Raw genomic sequence first — 21,885 nt, forward strand, 5'->3', positions numbered from 1 at the left:
TAAAATGTTATTTTAAAAGTGGAGTGCGTCGTTAAATAAAACATTTCCTTCCTTTTAAAAGTGTTATACGATAAACAGAATTTGCTACTCGTTATTTTTAATATATAAAATACCAACCTCGTTTAGTTAATCAGTATTTGTGTCGGTAGAGCCTCGATAAATACCGATTAACATCGACTCGGTTGATATTTTCCATATTAAAACACACTCGTGAGGAATCCTCTATATATTGCATATAGTATGTTTTGCCACATACGTTAACATTGTCGCATACGGAATTCTATTTGGTATAGTGAAACCTTAAATCAGACATTTAGCATTAACAATAACATATACAAATACAAAATAATACAGTAAATACATATACTTAAATTCTTAAAGGTTTTAACAGTCATAAAAACTACACAATAAATAGTCATAGTTATTGTTGATATATTGCATATTATATGTTTAACCACATACGTTAACAATGACGCCTATGGGATTTCGTTTAGTATAGTGAAACCTTAAATCAGACATTTAGCATTAACTATAACATATACAAATACAAAATAATACAGTAAATACATATACTTAAATTCATAAAGGTTTTAACAGTCATACAAATCACATAATACATAGTCATAGTTATGGTTGAAATATCGCATATGGTATTTTTAACCACATACGTTAACATTGACGCCTATGGAATTCTATTGGGTATAGTGAAACCTTAAATCAGACATTTAGCATTAACAATAACATGATATAAATACAAAAGTATACTTTAAATGCATATACTTAAATTCACAAAGGTTTTAACAGTCATAAAAACTACACAAGAAATCATAGTTATGGTTGATGTATTATATATATTTAACAACATACGATAACATTGACGCCTATGGGATTCTGTTTGGTATAGTGAAACCTTAAACGAGACGCCTGACGACGAAGTGTGGCGCACTAATTAAATAACGTGTTTTCTAGCGGTGATCAGTTCCAAGACATTGTCGCCTTTTTTCTTTTCTTTTTTACACATGTCGACGAAGTTTTTGGGCGTTTTTTTTTTTTTTAACGAATCTCATCTCGTACTGTCAGTGAAATCTGCAAATCGAGTTAAGATTATTTTAAATCCTTATCACATTTCTAATTTCCCAAGATGTTTAAGCAATAATTCAATTAGATGTATTTCAATATTACAATACCAGTAATTTAAAGAAAGAGAAAACAAAGAACAAAACAAAACGAGTCTTTTTTTAAACGCCGTATAGTATAGACGAATTTGACAATATCTACACGCTTTTCAGCACTATAGTATTATGATCATAGATTTTATGAAATATATATAAGGTCCGTATGAACCAAATCAATTCCAACTGACGATAATGTTAATGTAATAACAAAATAAAAAAACACCCCAAAAACATTGAATATTAGCAGCTTATCAACATATCCTGGGAGTATGCCAATAAAAAGTGTAGAACCTCACATTTAATCTATAAGATAATGTGTGCGTGTGCGTGGAGAATCGTATGACATTTAATGAATTTAATGAAGTTATATAATTTTTGGAGATAATCGCAGTTTATTTGTTTGGGGTACCCTGCACTGATTTCAACCTCTAGCGGTGTCTACAGCATAATAACAGTCTACGAAATAAAACTGTATTAATTTATTGCCAATGGATCATAATATTGACACGCAGAATCAATGTCACATGTTACTACCAGTCACAGACGCAGCCTTTTTTACTCCATAAATATTTGAACTTTGACACGGAATTCTTTGATTTGGTACAATGCAACCTATAGTGGCTATACAATGTATATGACATAACTGATGAGCAATTATTGCTTAAAGTTTTAATAACGAAATGACATGCAAAAACGTTTCTATTTATAGGAAAGCCACATAGCCTCGTTCTGAAGAGACGTGCGGTTTTTAAAGTTTAAATTTACAGTCTCGGCTAGGGCCTCCACGAGTCCAACATATTGAACTCAAGTACTTGAGGATCAAACTCGACCCAGACCCAAGTACCCGACACTTTCACTAGATGATAATGAGACTAAGGAATAACGTCAAATAGCGATACGAATCTTCATTGCAGCGCTGAACATGGATACCCAATCATTCCATTGTATTGCATTCCACACTTTCGACTTTTATTTTCTCTCCATATCTAATAGCTCTATAATGTAACCGGCGGCAAGCATATGGCAACATGGCGTTAAAAATTGTAATTAATTGAGAGTGCTCTTCCTTGCACGGATACTCGAGTTCTGTGAACGCACACCGGCCTCGGTGGTGTCGTGGTTAAATCATCGGACATAAGGCTGGTAGGTCCAGGGTTCGCAGCCCGGTACAGGCTCCCAGCCAGAGCGAGCTTTAACGACTCAATGTGTAGATGTGTAAGACCACTACACTCTCTTTTCTCTCACTAACCACTAACAACTAACCCACTGTCGTTGCGCTCTCCGCTATTGTATATATGTGTTTGTAAACACCTCATTCTAACACCGTTTGGTGTTCTGAGTGAATAACGTTCTGTTCTGAGTGCTACATTGACTGGTTACTGTCTCGAGCCTTGCGGCAGTCGCCATTCTAACCTTCACAGGATAAAGCCGATAAAGCCGATAAAGCTGCTATCCAACATAATACGCAAAATAAATGAAATGAACCGTTTTACCGTTTTAGTTCACAACTTTACCGTTTTATTTCATAACTTTACCGTTTTAGTTCACAACTTTACCGTTCTATTTCACAATTTTACCGTTTTATTTCACAACTTTACCGTTTTAGTTCACAACTTTACCGTTCTATTTCACAATTTTACCGTTTTATTTCACAACTTTACCGTTTTTTCAGGGCTGAAGGTCCACGTGTGTTTGTCTACAATATCAATACACCAAAACAAAAATAGTTCTTACATAACAACAATTTATTTTTTATTTAAAACACAATGTTTTCGAACCGGTTTTATTTTAATCAAAACCATCAGCTGTAAATAAAACAATAAGTAACACCGAGCAATACAACAGGGGCGTAGCGTGATCTGGATCTGGGGGTGGGGGGTGGGGGGTGGGGGGTGGGTGGGGTGAGGGGTTCGAATATGAACCAAGTGGACCTTTTTCTATTTTGTTTTTGCACCATCAGAAACTCCATATATATAAACCTGTATGTTTTACTTCTGAAAGCGGACCATTTGCTTCAGCGGGTGGAGGGGGGGGGGGGGGGGGTTGGTTCGTCCGAACCCCCTGACCCCCCCAGCCTACGCCCCTGTACAACATTCCTTTGATGATCATAAGTAATGTAAAAGTAGTTCCGTTACAACCCCCCACACCCCATAACAAAAAAGAGAGCTATATTTGTGATTTGTGGTCAGTGACCGAATATGTGGAAATTTATCGAGTCATTATATTTTATATCTATGTTTACAGGATAAAATCTTATATGACGTAGAGTTGAAGGGGGGGGGGGGCACACACACACACACATATAAATACATGTATAAATATATTTTTAAAACATCGCTGCCCCCCTGCCCCCCCCCCCCTCCGCTTTCTACGCCAGTGGGTTATATGGCGTTTGACTGTCACATATGGTAAAGGACCACACAGATGATTAAAGGGGAAACCCGCTGTCGCCACTACACAGGCTACTCTTTTCGATTAGTAGGATGGGATATCTTATATGCATCATGTCACAGGCAAGATAATATATACCATAGTTCTTGTTATAACAGTTGTGGAGCACTGACTGGAGCGAGTAATAACTGAATGAGCCACCGACGAGGATCAATGCTAGACTGACCGAACATCAGGCGAGCGCTTTACCACTCGGCTATGTCACGCCCACTATGACGTAGAATTGTAAAAATGGCATGAAGAAAGGAAGGAAGGAAATGTTTTATTTAACGACGCACTCAACACATTTTATTTACGGTGATATGGCGTCAGACATATGGTTAAGGACCACACTGATATTGAGAGAGGAAACCCGCTGTCGCCAATTCATGGGCTACTCTTTCCGATTAGCAGCAAGGGATCTTTTATATACACCATCCCACAGACAGGGTAGTACATACCACGGCCTTTGATATGCCAGTCTTGGTGCACTGACTTAAAAATGGCATGAAGGATTGGTATGCAAAAGTAAAAAAACAAATGTGAATGATAAAAATCATTAAATAATAAAAAGTATACTCAAGACTTCACCTTAGAGTCTACAAATTGCTTATTTATCTGGTTATATACATAAAAAAAAAACGTTCGCCTAATTAGGGCCACCGGTAATTAAAAAAAAAAAAAAAAAAATACTTTAAAACAATTAAAATTAAAATAAAGATAAAAAATAAATAAAAATAAACTAACACACGAAAACGCAGATTGGAAATAAATCCAATTAGCTTCTCTGAAATAAAAACATCCATAATTACGTTCAGCTGTATTACGTGCCAAGGTTATTTATTTCTTTATTAGTTTTAAATCGGCATATATACACAGATACAAACTTACTGCCAATCAAAACACCTGTTTAAAGCAACACATTTATTAGATTTCCAAGACGTCTGACAATTATGATTCCCATTTTCAATCAGAATATTGTATAAAAAGTAAGAAAAAAAAGAGAAAAAACTAATGACATAAATTATACTTCCAAAAAAGGTATACAAAAAATGTCAAACGTTTTTTGGGTGGGTTTTTTGCGAAAGTAATTTTTATAATCAATTAAATTACAGCACCATTTTTCTTTTTGAGTAATGAGTTTATAAGAGAATATAATATTAATGTAAAAAAGAAACACTACTGTCTGGGCTGTAGCGGCATACTAGCCTGTATGTGACGGGGAGAGTGGTGTCTAGCAGTGTCGTTAAACAAAGAAAAGAAACACTACTGTCTGGGCTGTAGCGGCATACTAGCCTGTATGTGACGGGGAGAGTGGTGTCTAGTGATGTCGTTAAACAAAGAAAAGAAACACTACTGTGTGGGCTGTAGCGGCATACTAGCCTGTATGTGACGGGGAGAGTGGTGTTTAGCAGTGTCGTTAAACAAAGAAAAGAAACACTACTGTCTGGGCTGTAGCGGCATACTAGCCTGTATGTGACAGGGAGAGTGGTGTCTAGTGATGTCGTTAAACAAAGAAAAGAAACACTACTGTCTGGGCTGTAGCGGCATACTAGCCTGTATGTGACAGGGAGAGTGGTGTCTAGTGATGTCGTTAAACAAAGAAAAGAAACACTACTGTCTGGGCAGTAGCGGCATACTAGCCTGTATGTGACGGGGGCGGGGAGAGTGGTGTCTAGCGGTGTCGTTAAACAAAGAAAAGAAACACTACTGTCTGGGCAGTAGCGGCATACTAGCCTGTATGTGACGGGGAGAGTGGTGTCTAGTGATGTCGTTAAACAAAGAAAAGAAACACTACTGTCTGGGCTGTAGCGGCATACTAGCCTGTATGTGACGGGGAGAGTGGTGTCTAGTGATGTCGTTAAACAAAGAAAAGAAACACTACTGTCTGGGCTGTAGCGGCATACTAGCCTGTATGTGACAGGGAGAGTGGTGTCTAGTGATGTCGTTAAACAAAGAAAAGAAACACTACTGTCTGGGCTGTAGCGGCATACTAGCCTGTATGTGACAGGGAGAGTGGTGTCTAGTGATGTCGTTAAACAAAGAAAAGAAACACTACTGTCTGGGCAGTAGTGGCATACTAGCCTGTATGTGACGGGGGCGGGGAGAGTGGTGTCTAGCGGTGTCGTTAAACAAAGAAAAGAAACACTACTGTCTGGGCAGTAGCGGCATACTAGCCTGTATGTGACGGGGAGAGTGGTGTCTAGTGATGTCGTTAAACAAAGAAAAGAAACACTACTGTCTGGGCTGTAGCGGCATACTAGCCTGTATGTGACGGGGAGAGTGGTGTCTAGTGATGTCGTTAAACAAAGAAAAGAAACACTACTGTCTGGGCTGTAGCGGCATACTAGCCTGTATGTGACGGGGAGAGTGGTGTCTAGTGATGTTGTTAAACAAACAAAAGAAACACTACTGTCTGAGCAGTAGTGGCATACTAGCCTGTATGTGACGGGGAGAGTGGTGTCTAGTGATGTCGTTAAACAAAGAAAAGAAACACTACTGTCTGGGCTGTAGCGGCATACTAGCATGTATGTGACGGGGGCGGGGAGAGTGGTGTCTAGCGGTGTCATTAAACAAAGAAAAGAAACACTACTGTCTGGGCTGTAGCGGCATACTAGCCTGTATGTGACGGGGAGAGTGGTGTCTAGTGATGTCGTTAAACAAAGAAAAGAAACACTACTGTCTGGGCTATAGCGGCATACTAGCCTGTATGTGAGGGAGGCGGGGAGAGTGGTGTTTAGCGGTGTCGTTAAACAAAGAAAAGAAACACTACTGTCTGGGCTGTAGCGGCATACTAGCCTGTATGTGACGGGGGCGGGGAGAGTGGTGTCTAGAGGTGTCGTTAAACAAAGAAAAGAAACACTACTGTCTGGGCTATAGCGGCATACTAGCCTGTATGTGAGGGAGGCGGGGAGAGTGGTGTCTAGCGGTGTCGTTAAACAAAGAAAAGAAACACTACTGTCTGGGCTGTAGCGGCATACTAGCCTGTATGTGACGGGGGCGGGGAGAGTGGTGTCTAGAGGTGTCGTTAAAGAAAGAAAAGAAACACTACTGTCTGGGCAGTAGCGGCATACTAGCCTGTATGTGACGGGGGCGGGGAGAGTGGTGTCTAGATGTGTCGTTAAACAAAGAAAAGAAACACTACTGTCTGGGCTATAGCGGCATACTAGCCTGTATGTGACGGAGGCGGGGAGAGTGGTGTCTAGTGATGTCGTTAAACAAAGAAAAGAAACACTACTGTCTGGGCTGTAGCGGCATACTAGCCTGTATGTGACGGGGAGAGTGGTGTCTGGCGGTGTCGTTAAACAAAGAAAAGAAACACTACTATCTGGGCAGTAGCGGCATACTAGCCTGTATGTGACGGGGAGAGTGGTGTCTAGCGGTGTCGTTAAACAAAGAAAAGAAACACTACTATCTGGGCAGTAGCGGCATACTAGCCTGTATGTGACGGGGAGAGTGGTGTCTAGCGGTGTCGTTAAACAAAGAAAAGAAACACTACTGTCTGGGCTGTAGCGGCATACTAGCCTGTATGTGACGGGGAGAGTGGTGTCTAGCGGTGTCGTTAAACAAAGAAAATATACACTACTGTCTGGGCTGTAGCGGCATACTAGCCTGTATGTGATGGAGGCGGGGAGAGTGGTGTCTAGCGGTGTCGTTAAACAAAGAAAAGAAACACTACTGTCTGGGCTGTAGCGGCATACTAGCCTGTATGTGACGGGGAGAGTGGTGTCTAGAGGTGTCGTTAAACAAAGAAAAGAAACACTACTGTCTGGGCAGTAGCGGCATACTAGCCTGTATGTGACGGGGAGAGTGGTGTCTAGCGGTGTCGTTAAACAAAGAAAAGAAACACTACTGTCTGGGCTGTAGTGGCATACTAGCCTGTATGTGACGGAGGTGGGGAGAGTGGTGTCTAGTGATGTCGTTAAACAAAGAAAAGAAACACTACTGTCTGGGCTGTAGCGGCATACTAGCCTGTATGTGTCGGGGAGAGTGGTGTCTAGTGATGTCGTTAAACAAAGAAAAGAAACACTACTGTCTGGGCTGTAGTGGCATACTAGCCTGTATGTGACGGAGGTGGGGAGAGTGGTGTCTAGCGGTGTCGTTAAACAAAGAAAAGAAACACTACTGTCTGGGCAGTAGTGGCATACTAGCCTGTATGTGACGGGGAGAGTGGTGTCTAGTGATGTCGTTAAACAAAGAAAAGAAACACTACTGTCAGGGCTGTAGCGGCATACTAGCCTGTATGTGACGGGGAGAGTGGTGTCTAGTGATGTTGTTAAACAAAGAAAAGAAACACTACTGTCTGGGCAGTAGCGGCATACTAGCCTGTATGTGACGGAGAGAGTGGTGTCTAGCGGTGTCGTTAAACAAAGAAAAGAAACACTACTGTCTGGGCAGTAGCGGCATACTAGCCTGTATGTGACGGGGAGAGTGGTGTCTAGCGGTGTCGTTAAACAAATAAAAGAATCACTACTGTCTGGGCAGTAGCGGCATACTAGCCTGTATGTGACGGAGGCGTGGAGAGTGGTGTCTAGCGGTGTCGTTAAACAAGAAAAGAAACCCCGGCATATATCGAATCAGCATGTTGTTAAAGGGACATTCCTGATTTTGCTGCATTGTAAGATGTTTCCGACTAATGCAATATTTTTACGATTAAACTTACATATTAAATATATTTTCTTGTTTAGAATATCAGTGTCTGTATATTCAATGTGTTTTTGGTCGTTATTTCCAAACTGGTTTCGTCATAAATAAAATGAAATTTAACCTACTAAAAGGCTCTATTGGTAGGAAACATTTTACAGTGGTTGTAAACTCAGGACTGTGCCTTTAAGACAGTGAAACTATTTAAAACATGTACACGTGTCGTTAAACACATATTGCTTTCCTCCCCTAACTTCAGTATTAACACGACTCGGAATTTTAACTTATGCCCAATCCATTTGGGTTTTTAAAGCAATCAAGTATGTTTAAATGAATCAATTAATCAAGATGGTATGGGGCGGAATCTAACTCAGTCAGTAGAGCGCTCGCCCGAGGTGCTTGTGTCGTAAGATCGAGCCTCCTCGGTCGATCCATTGGGTTTTCAGCCATTCCAACCAGTGCCCGACGACTGGTATATCAAAAGCCGTGGTATGTTCTGTCCTGTCTCTGAGAAAACTGCATACAAAAGATCCCTTACCGCTAACGGAAGAAAAAAAGTGGCGCGTTTCATTTGAAGACTGTATCAGAATTATTAAAAATGTTTGACATCGAATAGCCGATTGTTAATAACTCAATGTGCTCTAGTGGTGTCGTTAAAGAAAACAAACTTCAGCTTCAACTTGAACATGGCATAGTCGTAATACTACTTTGTGTCTCAACGGCAATCGTGTTACTTTAATGTTTATCATCCTTTTTTTCCACTTAAATATTTATACGAATTAGCAAGGTTCCAAAGGTTAAATCAGAAACGTGATACAAATTCAAAGGAATGAAGCGGTCGTCCTCACTGCGTCTTTAATTCATCTAATTCCCAAGCAGTCTTTAATCAGTGCTCGCGCGGACAGCACGCGCATCAAATAAATGCTTTATGTCAAATTGAAATCACTGTGGTTTGAATCCCTCCATTACCTCCAGAGCATCGCGGCTATAATGATAGACTCTGTAATACTGGCTAATTTTGTAACCGCTCTCCCAACGACGAGGCGCTGGAATCCAGCCAGGCAATGGGTGGTCATTTGGTTAATAAAATGATAGCGCATAGTTGGAGTTATTTCCCGTAATAATGGCGAATAATGATGCCTAATTCATTAGCGCCATAGACGTTCACGGTTAAGAGAATAGTTGTGTTGTAATTTGAGTTAATCGGTAAGCACCGGGATTGAACATTAGAAGGAAATTAGTAATAGAGCGAACTGTAAATGCGTCCAATTTCCCGACATTAAAAGTGAAATCTCCATTCGCTTTGCTTACTATGTTATTAACCCCGCGGGCCGCAACACTAATCACATTATTGGCCAATTATCGCCGTATTTTACTCTTCGTTTTTTAGGTGCACCATTTGTTTTTCTTTTTTGTAGTCTTACAGTACGAAACAGCTAAAACCAAAATTACCCGCATGAATAATGTATCTAGGACTGTTTCAGAATAATGTATCGTCGAGGCGAGAGGTCAGGGTGTGGAGGAAACTGTTGTCAGCATCCACCATCCATCAATAAAAAATACCAAGTTACTACGTTTTAATATTGTGGCGAGGTTTAGAAGCTCGCCTGTTACACCGTTATCGAACTGAGCCAAATAACCACGTTATTAAAACGTAGTGACCTGATTTTGTTTATATATCATGCAACCTCTTTCAAGTTATATTTGTGTAATATGTTTCAGTCAAAAGCGGTATAAAAACTAAATGTATTAGTATTATCGTGTAGAAACTACTACCGTAAGTAGGATAATAGCAGGTGCCCGAAAGCATCTTGAGAATTACATAGCCAATCAAAACGTTATGTGGTTCCAAATTTTAAATAAAATACTTTGATTATATTTCAAAGCCTGTTGTGTCACAACATTACAATTTTTGTACTTTTTTTCTGTAAAAATAAACGCAAGTTTATGTGTGACCTGAATATCTATATCACTGGCTGATAGTGACTATGATGTCAGACGCTGTTCCATTGTAAACATTCATTGCAGGACGTTACTTGTTTTTTTGTTTCAAAAAGTTTAATTCACAACGATGGCTAGTTACGAATGTGAGCGAATAATGAAGAATTGAAAAATAAGAGGTAGTTTGATATTACGGGAAGTGTGAATGCTATATTTATTTATGCAGTTCAACAATTATTGTTGTAAATGGATGTTTGAAAATGAGGGAACGACCTGCCTGAACAAACATCCGTCATGCGCGCAACTCATTTCCTAGTAACCTGATACCACATTAAACCCGGGGATATTATGCTAGCAACGGAGGTGTTATCAGGCAGTGACATAATAAGTTCGAATTATCATGTAGGGGTTATCAGGTCACAGGAAGTATGGTTGCATGATATAAAATAACATACAAAGGCAGATCCAGAATTAGTTTTTAAGGGAGTACAACAGAAAAGGGCTCTTATTGAACTGTAATTTTTATATTATATTAATAATGATTTCGTCGGTTGCAAGGATTATATTAGATCACCCTTTCTATCCCACCAAAACATCCCTGAAGATCCGCTAATGATCTAGCATTATATATAAACTAATTTTACGATGGCTGTATTAAAACAAACTTTCTTACAGATCCACCAACCAAAGAAATACTAATCTAAGAAATATACATTTAAGAAAATGCTTAGTGTATAACAATTTTATGATTGCTTTCATTAATTAACTCAAATTAAATTTAGCATCAGTGTTACATTTTATAATAAACACAATAAATTAAGTTTTTCTTAGAAATTAGCACAATATACTTTTAAATATTTTAGAATTTTAAATGTTTGGAGAATCTCATAGCCTGTTTGGCCGGATGCTGTACTTTTTACCCTTTGTTTCAGTCAAAAGCGATATAGAAACTATTAGTACTATATAAATATTTATAATCTATGATTGATGTACAGCATGTGACACTATAATAAAATAAAAACATTCTTCTTCGCCTTCTACTAATCGACGTTCCATCGCAGAGAACAACACAAATTAGACTAGACAAATTCATACAGCTTATAACAAACAGTTTCTAATAAAACTAACACTGTGTCAATATACCCAGGCAGTACACGTACAACACGCTTGGTACCGGACCTTATATTCAATCTACCTGCAAGAAAAGGACATTTAAAGACTGTTTTACTACCAAGTTTATTTTTTGGAGAAAATTGCAGTTTTATTTTTATTTTTTAAATTTTATCATGGATAAGAAAAGAAATGCGAATATTGATTTGTGTATTTTTGCTAAAAAATCAAGTTTGGACATCAAAACAATCAGTATCAATAAAGTTGTTTTTAATTGTCGTCCTATTTATAGAAAGGTAGAAAGAAAGAATATATGTAAGACAAACTAAAAGGGGGAGAAAAAGGGGTAAAACGGATAAGAATATTGGCAGTGACGGTATAAATGTGATCTTTGTTTTAGTTAATACAGAGATTGGTTTATAATTAATACTAATTAATAATATTCATGTCGTCATTATAATATGTCCAAAAAAATGTGATCTTTGTTTTAGTTAATACAGAGATTGGTTTATAATTAATACTAATTAATAATATTCATGTCGTCATTATAATATGTACAAAATAAATGTGATCTTTGTTTTAGTTAATACAGAGATTGGTTTATAATTAATACTAATTAATAATATTCATGTCGTCATTATAATATGTACAAAATAAATGTGATCTTTGTTTTAGTTAATACAGAGATTGGTTTATAATTAATACTAATTAATAATATTCATGTCGTCATTATAATATGTACAAAATAAATGTTCCCATCTTTTAAAGGGACAGACCCTAGTTTCAAACCGTGAAAATATAGATAGATAAATAAATAGATAGATAGATATATCAGACTTACTTATGATTTTATTTTGAATATAAAAACATATTATTTATTTTTCATTTTGTTGCAGATAACAAAAACGTCCTGTTTGTTTTATTGTAGATATCAAAAACACATCTATCGTAGATTTTATTGTAGTTATAAAAATATTTAAATATTGATGATTTTATTGTAGATAAAAAGGATGATAAACAGGTTGTAGATACTAAAAACCTGCTTATTATTGATTTGGAACTAAATAAGGACAATAAAAAAAACCCCACTTATTGTTGTAAATAACAAAACCACACTTAATATTCATTTTTATAGTAGATATAAATATATTAACTTTTGTTAATTTATTGTAGATATATACTACTCAAAAGAATTTAAGGGTCAGACGATATTTTCGACATTATTTTCTGAATGTCAATTATATTAGCTAGACCATAATGTCACGCATGGTATTGTTCTATTTTGACGAAAGTGGGTCTAAGCAACCCATAAATGAATTAAAATCCACTGTCATTGACACTGTCGACTAGTTCTAATGGCGAAAACATGCTTACATTTGCACGTAAATTAGGGAGAAAGCGAAAGGTCTGCTAAGTGCCCATAACTTGCTTTTTCACAAAGCGCTTCATTTGCACGCTTTGCACGTGTATTCCATGTTCCCAATGCTGAATTTCCGTATAATTGGAGCTTGCGTTCGTGTACGGTGCACACTCCAAATTCGACAATGGTACGACTTCAACTGACTATCGAAGATCGAGGAAGGGCTATTGCTTGGCTTCAGGATGGCAATACGCAAAGAAATGTTGCTCTGAGACTTGGTGTCAGTCAGAGTGTCGTTGGCCGACTGTGGCAACGGTACCAAGCAACGAATTCTGTTCGAAATCGTCCACGTTCGGGAAGACCCCGAAGCACTACAAATAGAGAGGACCGCTACATCACCAATATGGCTCTACGTCAACGCACAACCACTGCACGCCGATTACGTGACAATCTGCGGACTGCGACTGGAACTCGAGTGTCTGATCAAACCATACGCAATCGTCTGAGAGCCAATAATCTACGCTGCCGTCGCCAGGCTGTTCGACCACCACTCCTACCACGTCACAGAACGGCCAGACGTCACCGGTGCACGCTTCATCTGCGGTGGCAACGTGTTCAGTGGGGTCGAGTGATGTTCACTGATGAGTCCAGGTTTAGTCTCCAGTTCAACGACGGTCGGGTTCGTGTCTACAGACGTCCTGGGGAGCGCTTCGCTGACGTTAACGTTAGACAACGCCACCGATTCGGTGGTGGCAGCGTCATGGTGTGGGGCGGCATCTCTATCCACCACAGGACCCCCCTCTATGTGGTGGATGGCAATCTGAATGGAATCCGCTATCTGAATGAGATTATCCGGCCGTTGGTTCTCCCAGGCCTTCAGCAGATTGGCGGCGGGGCAGTTCTGCAGGATGACAATGCCAGACCCCACCGCGCCAGGGTGGTAACGGACTTTCTCAGACAACAAGGTATCGCCAGGATGGATTGGCCAGCATATTCGCCTGACTTGGCCCCAATAGAGCACGCCTGGGACGAATTAGGCAGGAGAGTTCGGGATAACCATGCCCCTCCGGCCAACCTTCATGATCTGGGTCAACTTCTTATGGCAGAGTGGCAGGCCATTCCCCAAGAGTTCTTCAGACGTCTGATCAACAGCATGAGGCAACGATGTGTCGAGTGTATTCGCGCCAGGGGTGGATTCACACACTATTAAACGAATGTTCTAATGTGTAAAATCCATGTTTGACAACCTTCAACTTTGACAGCATGTCATGTGACTTTCTTGTATACAGTGACGTTTATTTGTGGTTTTTTGTAAATATGGAAGAATAAATTAAATTTTTGGTGTAGTTTACATCATCAATCTAATACACTCTGAAACTTATTTGGTTATAAACTTTTGACCCTTAAATTCTTTTGTATGTAGTATTCTGTTTATTACATACACTGATGTATCTTCAAAAAGCACCCCCCCCCCCAAAAAAAAAGCTAAAAAAAAAAGCAAGAAATTTAAACCACTTTCTTAATTAAAATGTGTTTGCTGCGCTTGTGTTTGAAGAGTCAACTTTAACTACGTCATAAGTAGCAACCTATTTCCGGAGTGTTAAGTTCAGTGGAAAATTTGGCTTTAAAATTACAATGGAGACATCAATTAGATGTGTTTAAATATATTGAAACACATTTGAGATATTGTTGTGTGATACTACAAGTACCACACAACAGTTATTAGGCACTAGTCTAGCCGGCGAAATGGCGCTCTTTTCGCCGAAAGTTGGATCAATTCGCCGAGTCTTTAGCCGTTAAACGTTATATATATATATATATATATATATATATATATATATATATATATATATATATATATATATATATATATATAGCAGTTGAAATGTGTAGAGTGCGTCGTTAAATAATTTTTAAAACATTTCTTTAATTCTTCCTTCTTTCTTGTTTTTGACTTTTTTACTAGTATAATATTAAACAGTTTTAGACTGTACATCAACGCATGCCGCGTCGTTTGCAGCTGACCAGTCTTGAAAGCGTCATTCGGTTCTTGGCCGGATTCATCATTTTAATAATGCCAGAGAATGTTACTTACTACTTTGAGATAACTGTTATATAAGAAAAAGAGTTTAACGACACCACTGGAGCACATTGATTAATTAATCATCGGCTAATGGATGTCAAACATTTGGTAATTCTGACTCGTAGTCATCAGAGGAAACCAGCTACATTTTTCCTAATGCAGCAAGGGATCTTTTATATGCACTTTCCCACAGACAGGAAAGCACATACCAAGGCCTTTGACCAGTTATGGTGCATTGGGTTGGAACACAAAAAAACACCAATCAGTTGAATGAATCCACAGAAGTGGTTCGATCCTGTGACGCAGGCACCTCAAGTGAGCGCTCAACCGACTGAGCTAAATCCCGCCCACTATAAGAAAACCGTAAAATCGTACTTAGGCCTATCGTTGATTTTATTCACTGTAGATACGAAAGACTCGCCTGACAAGGAGGACGCAGACTCGCCCAAGGTGAAACAGCGCCGCAGTAGAACGAACTTCACCCTGGAGCAGTTGAACGAGCTGGAACGACTCTTTGACGAGACGCACTACCCTGACGCGTTCATGAGGGAGGAGCTGAGTCAGAGACTGGGGTTATCAGAGGCCAGGGTTCAGGTGGGTGATTTTTTATTAATATACTACGCTTGCATCATGACTTGGGGGGGGGGGGGGGGACGCACTACCCTGACGCCTTCATGGGGGAGGAGCTGAGTCAGAGACTGGGGTTATCAGAGGCCAGGGTCCAGGTGGGTGATTTTTAATTAATATACTACGCTTGCATCATGACTTGGGGGGGGGGGGGGGGGGGGTGAGACGCACTACCCTGACGCCTTCATGAGGGAGGAGCTGAAATCAGAGACTGGGGTTATCAGAGGCCAGGGTTCAGGTGGGTGATTTGTAATTAATATACTACCCTTGCATCATGACTGGGGGGGGGGGGGGTTGTGAGACGCACTACCATGACGCCTTCACGAGGGAGGAGCTGAGTCAGAGACGGGGGTTATCAGAGGCCAGGGTTCAGGTGGGTGATTTTTAATTAATATGCTACCCTTGCATCATGATGGGTGTGTGTGTGCCGAGAGTGTATGTCAGAGTGGGTAATTTTGTTTCCTTAGTGTATTACCAGCCCCTTACATTGTGGGTGAAGGAAGTCATCAGAAACCAGTTACCTGATGGGCTTTTGTTTCTTTATCGGTTTACTACCCTTATATCATGACGTGGGGCGTGTCACTGTAAATAACTACTGTACAATCATTCCTCGTATGCTGTCTTTTGACGGCCTGAATGAACTGAAATAAAGTTTAAAGTTTCAAAATTTCAAAGGCGGAGAGGGTTGTGCGGGAACTTAGAACGTTGGGGGCTATCAGAAGCCAGGGTGGGCCCATTGGGCTGTTTCTCGTTCCAGCCAGTGCACCACGACTGGTATGTCAAAGACCGTGGTATATACTACCCTGTCTGTGGGATGGTGCATATAAAAGAACCCTTGCTGCTAATCGAAAAGAGTAGCCCATGAAGTGGCGACAGCGGGTTTCCCTCTCAATATCTGTGTGGTCCTTAACCATATGTCTGACATCATATAACCGAAAACAAAATGTGTTGAGTGCGTAGATTGTAGGCCCCATGCATATGGTTGAGTTAAAAGAGCTTCCTTTAAATGGAAGCTTCGATAGCTCAGAGCGTATCGTGGTTAGTCTGCCAATTTGCGGGCGAATCGGTGCCACAGGTTCAAGTCCCAGCAACGGCATGGGACAATTTGTGAGGCCAGAAAGGATTTAATTATCCCCTGCGCCAGTGCGTTAATATCTATGTATGTAATAGTCAACCTCGACATACACACAATATATAGATATTCATACATCAATACATACATACATACATACATACATACATACATACATATATATATATATATATATATATATATATATATATATATATATATATATATATATATTACGTATAATATGCCTGTATGTTTTACTAATGATAATGTGATTGTTTAGTCTCTCATAAGGAGAGGCCTCTATATTGTTTATTAAGAATGTTTCTCGTGTACTTTACGCTGTATACATTGGATGAGACTTGAATAAATACCCGTCTGTCTGTGTGTGTCTGTATTTTGGCCCAATTAAGCTTCAAGTACTGTTAGAGATAAACATAAGTGAGACTCTCACGAAACACTCGTGCATAACGTGTCCCGTTGTCAGTGGTCGGGAGACCATGCAAACTGCACGGCTGGCTAACAAAAGCTGGGACAACTGTTACAAGTGTAATGCGCTATCAATAACACGGGCTATCTCCGCACACAGCGTCAAACCAAACACCCGCTCCTCGACCGAAACTACCATGTGGGGAAGCGACCATCACAGAAAGAAAAATAAGAAAGAAAACCTAAATTCAGGGCCGTACCTAGCTTGAAAATAAGTGGGGATGGTGGTACTAAAATGATCAAGGTACATTAATACGGGATCAGTTACAGGTTTTAAAAAGAAAGGTATTTTTTAAACTTAAAATGGCACTTTTTTGTTGTTGTTTTGTTTTTAGGTGGGGTTTTTTTTGGTGGGTGGGTGGGTGGCAACTCCCCCTCCCCCGCCTTGCACACATACCCAGATCCGACCCTGGAATTCCATATTAAACGCTGAGGCAGGCCGGTCATTGTCTCTCAATTACGGCCCATCTGCCTTAAACACACAGCACTTGACAAGCGGGGCTAAAATATGGCGCCCATTGAATGCATTATTCCAGTCAATTGGCAGCGAGAGTTTAACAAGGCCAGCGTGTAATTCTGATTAATCCGGAGGAGTTCTGATTAAGAGCGAATTGCTTTCACTAGCGACCGGGAGTCAAGCGACGACAAGTGATCATTATTGCCTGGCTCTTGGTTCTTGGCGCTCCAGCGCTGCGTCTCTCTGGCTACACAAAAACCCTTCTGCGAACGTTGTTGGTATTTACGTAGAGGTGTGGGAAAGAGAGAGAGTGGCAGACAGACACAGAGAGAGAGAGAGACAGAGAGAGAGAGAGAGAGAGAGAGAGAGAGAGAGAGAGAGAGAGAGAGAGAGAGAGGGGGGGGAGGCGGGGGGTGGGTGGGGGAGAGAGACGTGCAAATAGCTCAGTACAAAGTATTATCTAGGAATGTATGCTGCCACGCATTAAATCAAAAGACCACTTTGAGAACCAGTGAAAACAGTTTGCGAACGTTAATAAAGCGAAAAACGCCTGGCTGAACATAAGCCAAATACCGTACACAATGTACATTTAAACTGTCCTCAATTTATAGCCGTTGAAAGTTAAGTTTGTTTTGTTTAACAACATCACTAGAGCGCATTGGTTAACTGTCGTATGTCTAACATTCTAACACATAGTCGTCCGAAAAAACCTGCTACATGTTTCTATTAGCAGCAGGGTATATTTTATATCCCATAGATAGGAAACACATACCACGGCCTTTGATATACCAGTTGTTGGGCACTGGTTAAAACAAAAACCTGCTACATGTTTCTATTAGCAGCAGGGTATATTTTATATCCCATAGATAGGAAACACATACCACGGCCTTTGATATACCAGTTGTTGGGCACTGGTTAAAACAAAAACCTGCTACATGTTTCTATTAGCAGCAGGGTATATTTTATATCCCATAGATAGGAAACACATACCACGGCCTTTGATATACCAGTTGTTGGGCACTGGTTAAAACAAAAACAGGCGAGTTCGATAGATACATTTTTAATTAATTTTAAGTCAGCTGTTTAAAATTTGTTTAATGATTGGAAGAAAAACTACATAAATAAAATAAAATAAAATAAAATAAAATACACAATTGCTATGTAGTGTACACTGCCGGTTAAAACCAGAACAGGTTGTAATATTATAAAATGTCAACATTATCGGCAGTGGGGATTGATTTGGTTCAACAAAATCTTAAAACAGAGCTGAGACGTCGTTACTCTGTTGATCTACACTTATGGTGCTTATCAACACACTTAGTTTGGCACCCCTTCTCTCTCTCTCTCTCTCTCTTCACCTTCAAAAATTCTCGAAAGTCACGAGATCGGGAAAATCACTAAAACACCTTTTGAGATACCCCCCCCCCCCCCACCACCACCACCACACACACATCATCATCATCATCACCCGATCTCATACAATATTGCCTTTACATAATTGTACAAATGAAACATTTTCATTTTCCGCCGTCACTAAAATACAATTGTCTAAATTTAATGACCGCGTCGGTATTCTGTTTTGATACGAGATCACCGAAATTCATTTCTCGTCAGAGAACTTCTCGCGAGACATACCACCGGTGGCGAGTTCGCACGCGCGCGCAATAATACAACCAATTATACACGTGGTTTAATGATACACTGGACCAGGGGACTGCAGGAATACCAAACTACGTGGAGATTCATTTTCTAAATCTAATAAACAAAACTGATGGCATATCGCCATGTCGCCAGCTATTAGGACCGAATGCATTAGAAACAGACGTGTAAGTAACCTCTAACCCTCAGAGTTATCCCCACTGGAGCGCCGCCTAGGAGAGCGCGCGCCGGTTATGAAATTAACACCTCGTTATTGCGCGCGTGTACAATGCCTCACCCGACGCTTATGAGGAAAAGTGACAAAGGAAAACACACGAAGATGCGACACGCTATGAAGTATGTATGGACGTGTCCCGATCCGCGGGTTCTCGGCAGGGACAAATTGCTCAGATCAACATCAATCTTTTGCTTCTGCTGTGACATCAATTAGAGACGGTTTCGCCATTTTGAGGCTAATTTAATATATTTCTCGACAGCGTCCGGCGGGATGGGGAATTCTTTAAGAATGATGAACAATTATGACTACAGCTTAATGTTGACTCTCACCAGTCGAGGTGGTCGTGACGCCGGTGTGATTGTTTCAGGCAAAGTGCTCCAGACACATTAACAAATCCATATGTAAACTCGTCATATTTCATATGGCGAACTCAGATGTTGTGCCCACGACAGGCGTGCTTGAACATTTTTTTGATGGAAGCATTCTAAAAATTACCCACACCCACATATTTCTGCATCCTGTCTCTGGCGAAGTCAGATGTAGTGCCCACGATAGGCGTTCTTGTCTCTGATGGAAGCATGCTCAAAATTACAAACCTCCACACATATATTTCTGCACCCTGTCTTTAACAAAAAAGAATGAATGAAAGAATTTTTAACGACACCCCAGCACGAAAAATACATCGGCTATTGGGTGTCAAACTATGGTAAATGTAAACACAATGTGATGATCATCATCAATATACAAATTCAACAGTTAAATAAAAACACAGTGTAAAGGACTGTGTAAAAATACAAATATCACAGATAGATATAATTAAAATTTAGAATAAAATTTGGTATCACGTAAAAATTGTAAAATAAGTTCTGGATGGAATCGAAAGGATTCCATCACAGTTCGTGGTCCAAATATATATTTTCGAATTTCTTTCAGATGGGTACACTCCACCAAAATGTGGCGTACAGTCAGAGTACACTGACAGCGATCACACTGAGGTGGAGGATCCTTCTTCAAAATAAATGAATGGGTCAAATAAGTATGACCGATGCGGGCACGACACGACTACCTCATCCTTCCTGCACTGTCTATAGGAGGACTGCCACGCTCCCAAGACCGGCTTGATAGCATGAAGCTTGTTCGCAACCGCACCGTCCCAATCATGTTGCCAAGTCGAAAAGAGCAGACTTGGCAGCAGAATCTGCCTTTTCATTACTCCTGATGCCAACATGGCTGGGTACCCAACAAAATACAATGTCTTTATTGGCAACAGATAAAAAGACACTCTTTCGTATTACCATCCCAATTAAGGGATGGTCCAGCTTCATATCCTGTCTTTAACAGAACTCTCTGGCGAAGTCGGGCGGTTGTGCCCACTACAGGCGTGCTTGAACAGTTCTCTGATGGAAGCATGCCAAACATTACCCACATTACACACATATTTCTGCACCCTGTCTTTAACAGAACTCTGGCGAAGTCAGAGGTTGTGCCCACTACAGGCGTGCTTGAAAAGTTCTCTGATGGAAACATGCCAAACATTACCCACACTACACACATATTTCTGCACCCTGTCTTTAACAACTCTCTGGCGAAGTCAGAGGTTGTGCCCACGACAAGCATGCTTGAACAGTTCTCTAATAGAAGCATGCCACAAATTATCCACACCCACACACATATTTCTGCAATGACAAATCGGTCTCGATGGTGTAATGGTTAAGTCATCGGACTGGTAGGTACTGAGTTCGCCTCCCAGTACCGGCTCCCACCCAGAGCGATGTTAATGACTTCAAATGTAGGTGTCATCTCACTAAACCGACTTCTCATTAACTGATAATAACTGACGACTAATCCACTGTCCTGGACAAAAAGTCCAGATAGCTGAGGTGTGTGCCCAAAGCAGATTGCCTGAACCGTAACTGGATATAAGCACGAAAATAGCTATAGGTGATTGAATACAAAGAAGGTGCTCAACGCTGGACATCTCTTAACCTGAAGGATGTTGGCAATGAAAAATGTTTGGAATTTGCAAAGAATTGTTGTGGGTAGAACTCTCTGGCGAAGTCAAGATGCTGTGCCCATGATAGGCGTGCTTGTACGGTGTTCTTATGTAAGCACGCCAAAGTTTTGCCATATCCATACTATACAAAGAATGTTTTTTGTTCTGTTCAGGACCAGACCACTGGCTATCCAGAGGCCGTGCCCGGGATGGACATGCCCGAAACCGTAGTGGTATAAGGGTACTCTCTCTCTCTCTCTCTCTCTCTCTCTCTCTCTCTCTCTCTCTCTCTCTCTCTCTCTCTCTCTCTCTCTCTCTCTCTCTCTCTCTCTCTCTCTCTCTCTCTCTCTCTCTCTCTCTCTGTGTGTGTGTGTGTGTGTGGGTACAGACTCTATGTCATCTAGTGGGTACTCACATGGTCTGATACATCTGGCGTCCAGTGAGTTTGCGATGTGGCCAACTTGGTCACAAGCGGGGGAGAGACGTAGCCCAGCGGTAAAGCGCTCGCTTGATGCGCCGTCGGTTTGGGATCAATTCCCTTCGGTGGGCTCATTGGGCTATTTCTGGCTCCAGCCAGTGCACCACGACTTGTACATCAAAGGCCGTGGTATGTGCTATCCTGTCTATG

The 21,885-nt window shown here is 40.4% G+C and overlaps 1 protein-coding gene across 1 annotated transcript in view; it reads left to right on the top strand.

The window, feature by feature from the left end:
* LOC121368571 (short stature homeobox protein 2-like) overlaps positions 1-21,885 on the top strand; it is a 56,330-nt gene that overhangs the window by 8,702 nt on the left and 25,743 nt on the right. The window contains exon 2 of the mRNA XM_041493312.1: positions 15,150-15,337. Within this exon, the coding sequence (XP_041349246.1) occupies positions 15,150-15,337 (188 nt within the window). The remainder of the gene's footprint in view (positions 1-15,149; positions 15,338-21,885) is intronic.

This window comes from Gigantopelta aegis, chromosome 1 (genome assembly GCF_016097555.1).
Source record: "Gigantopelta aegis isolate Gae_Host chromosome 1, Gae_host_genome, whole genome shotgun sequence".
Lineage (NCBI taxonomy): Eukaryota > Metazoa > Mollusca > Gastropoda > Neomphalida > Peltospiridae > Gigantopelta > Gigantopelta aegis.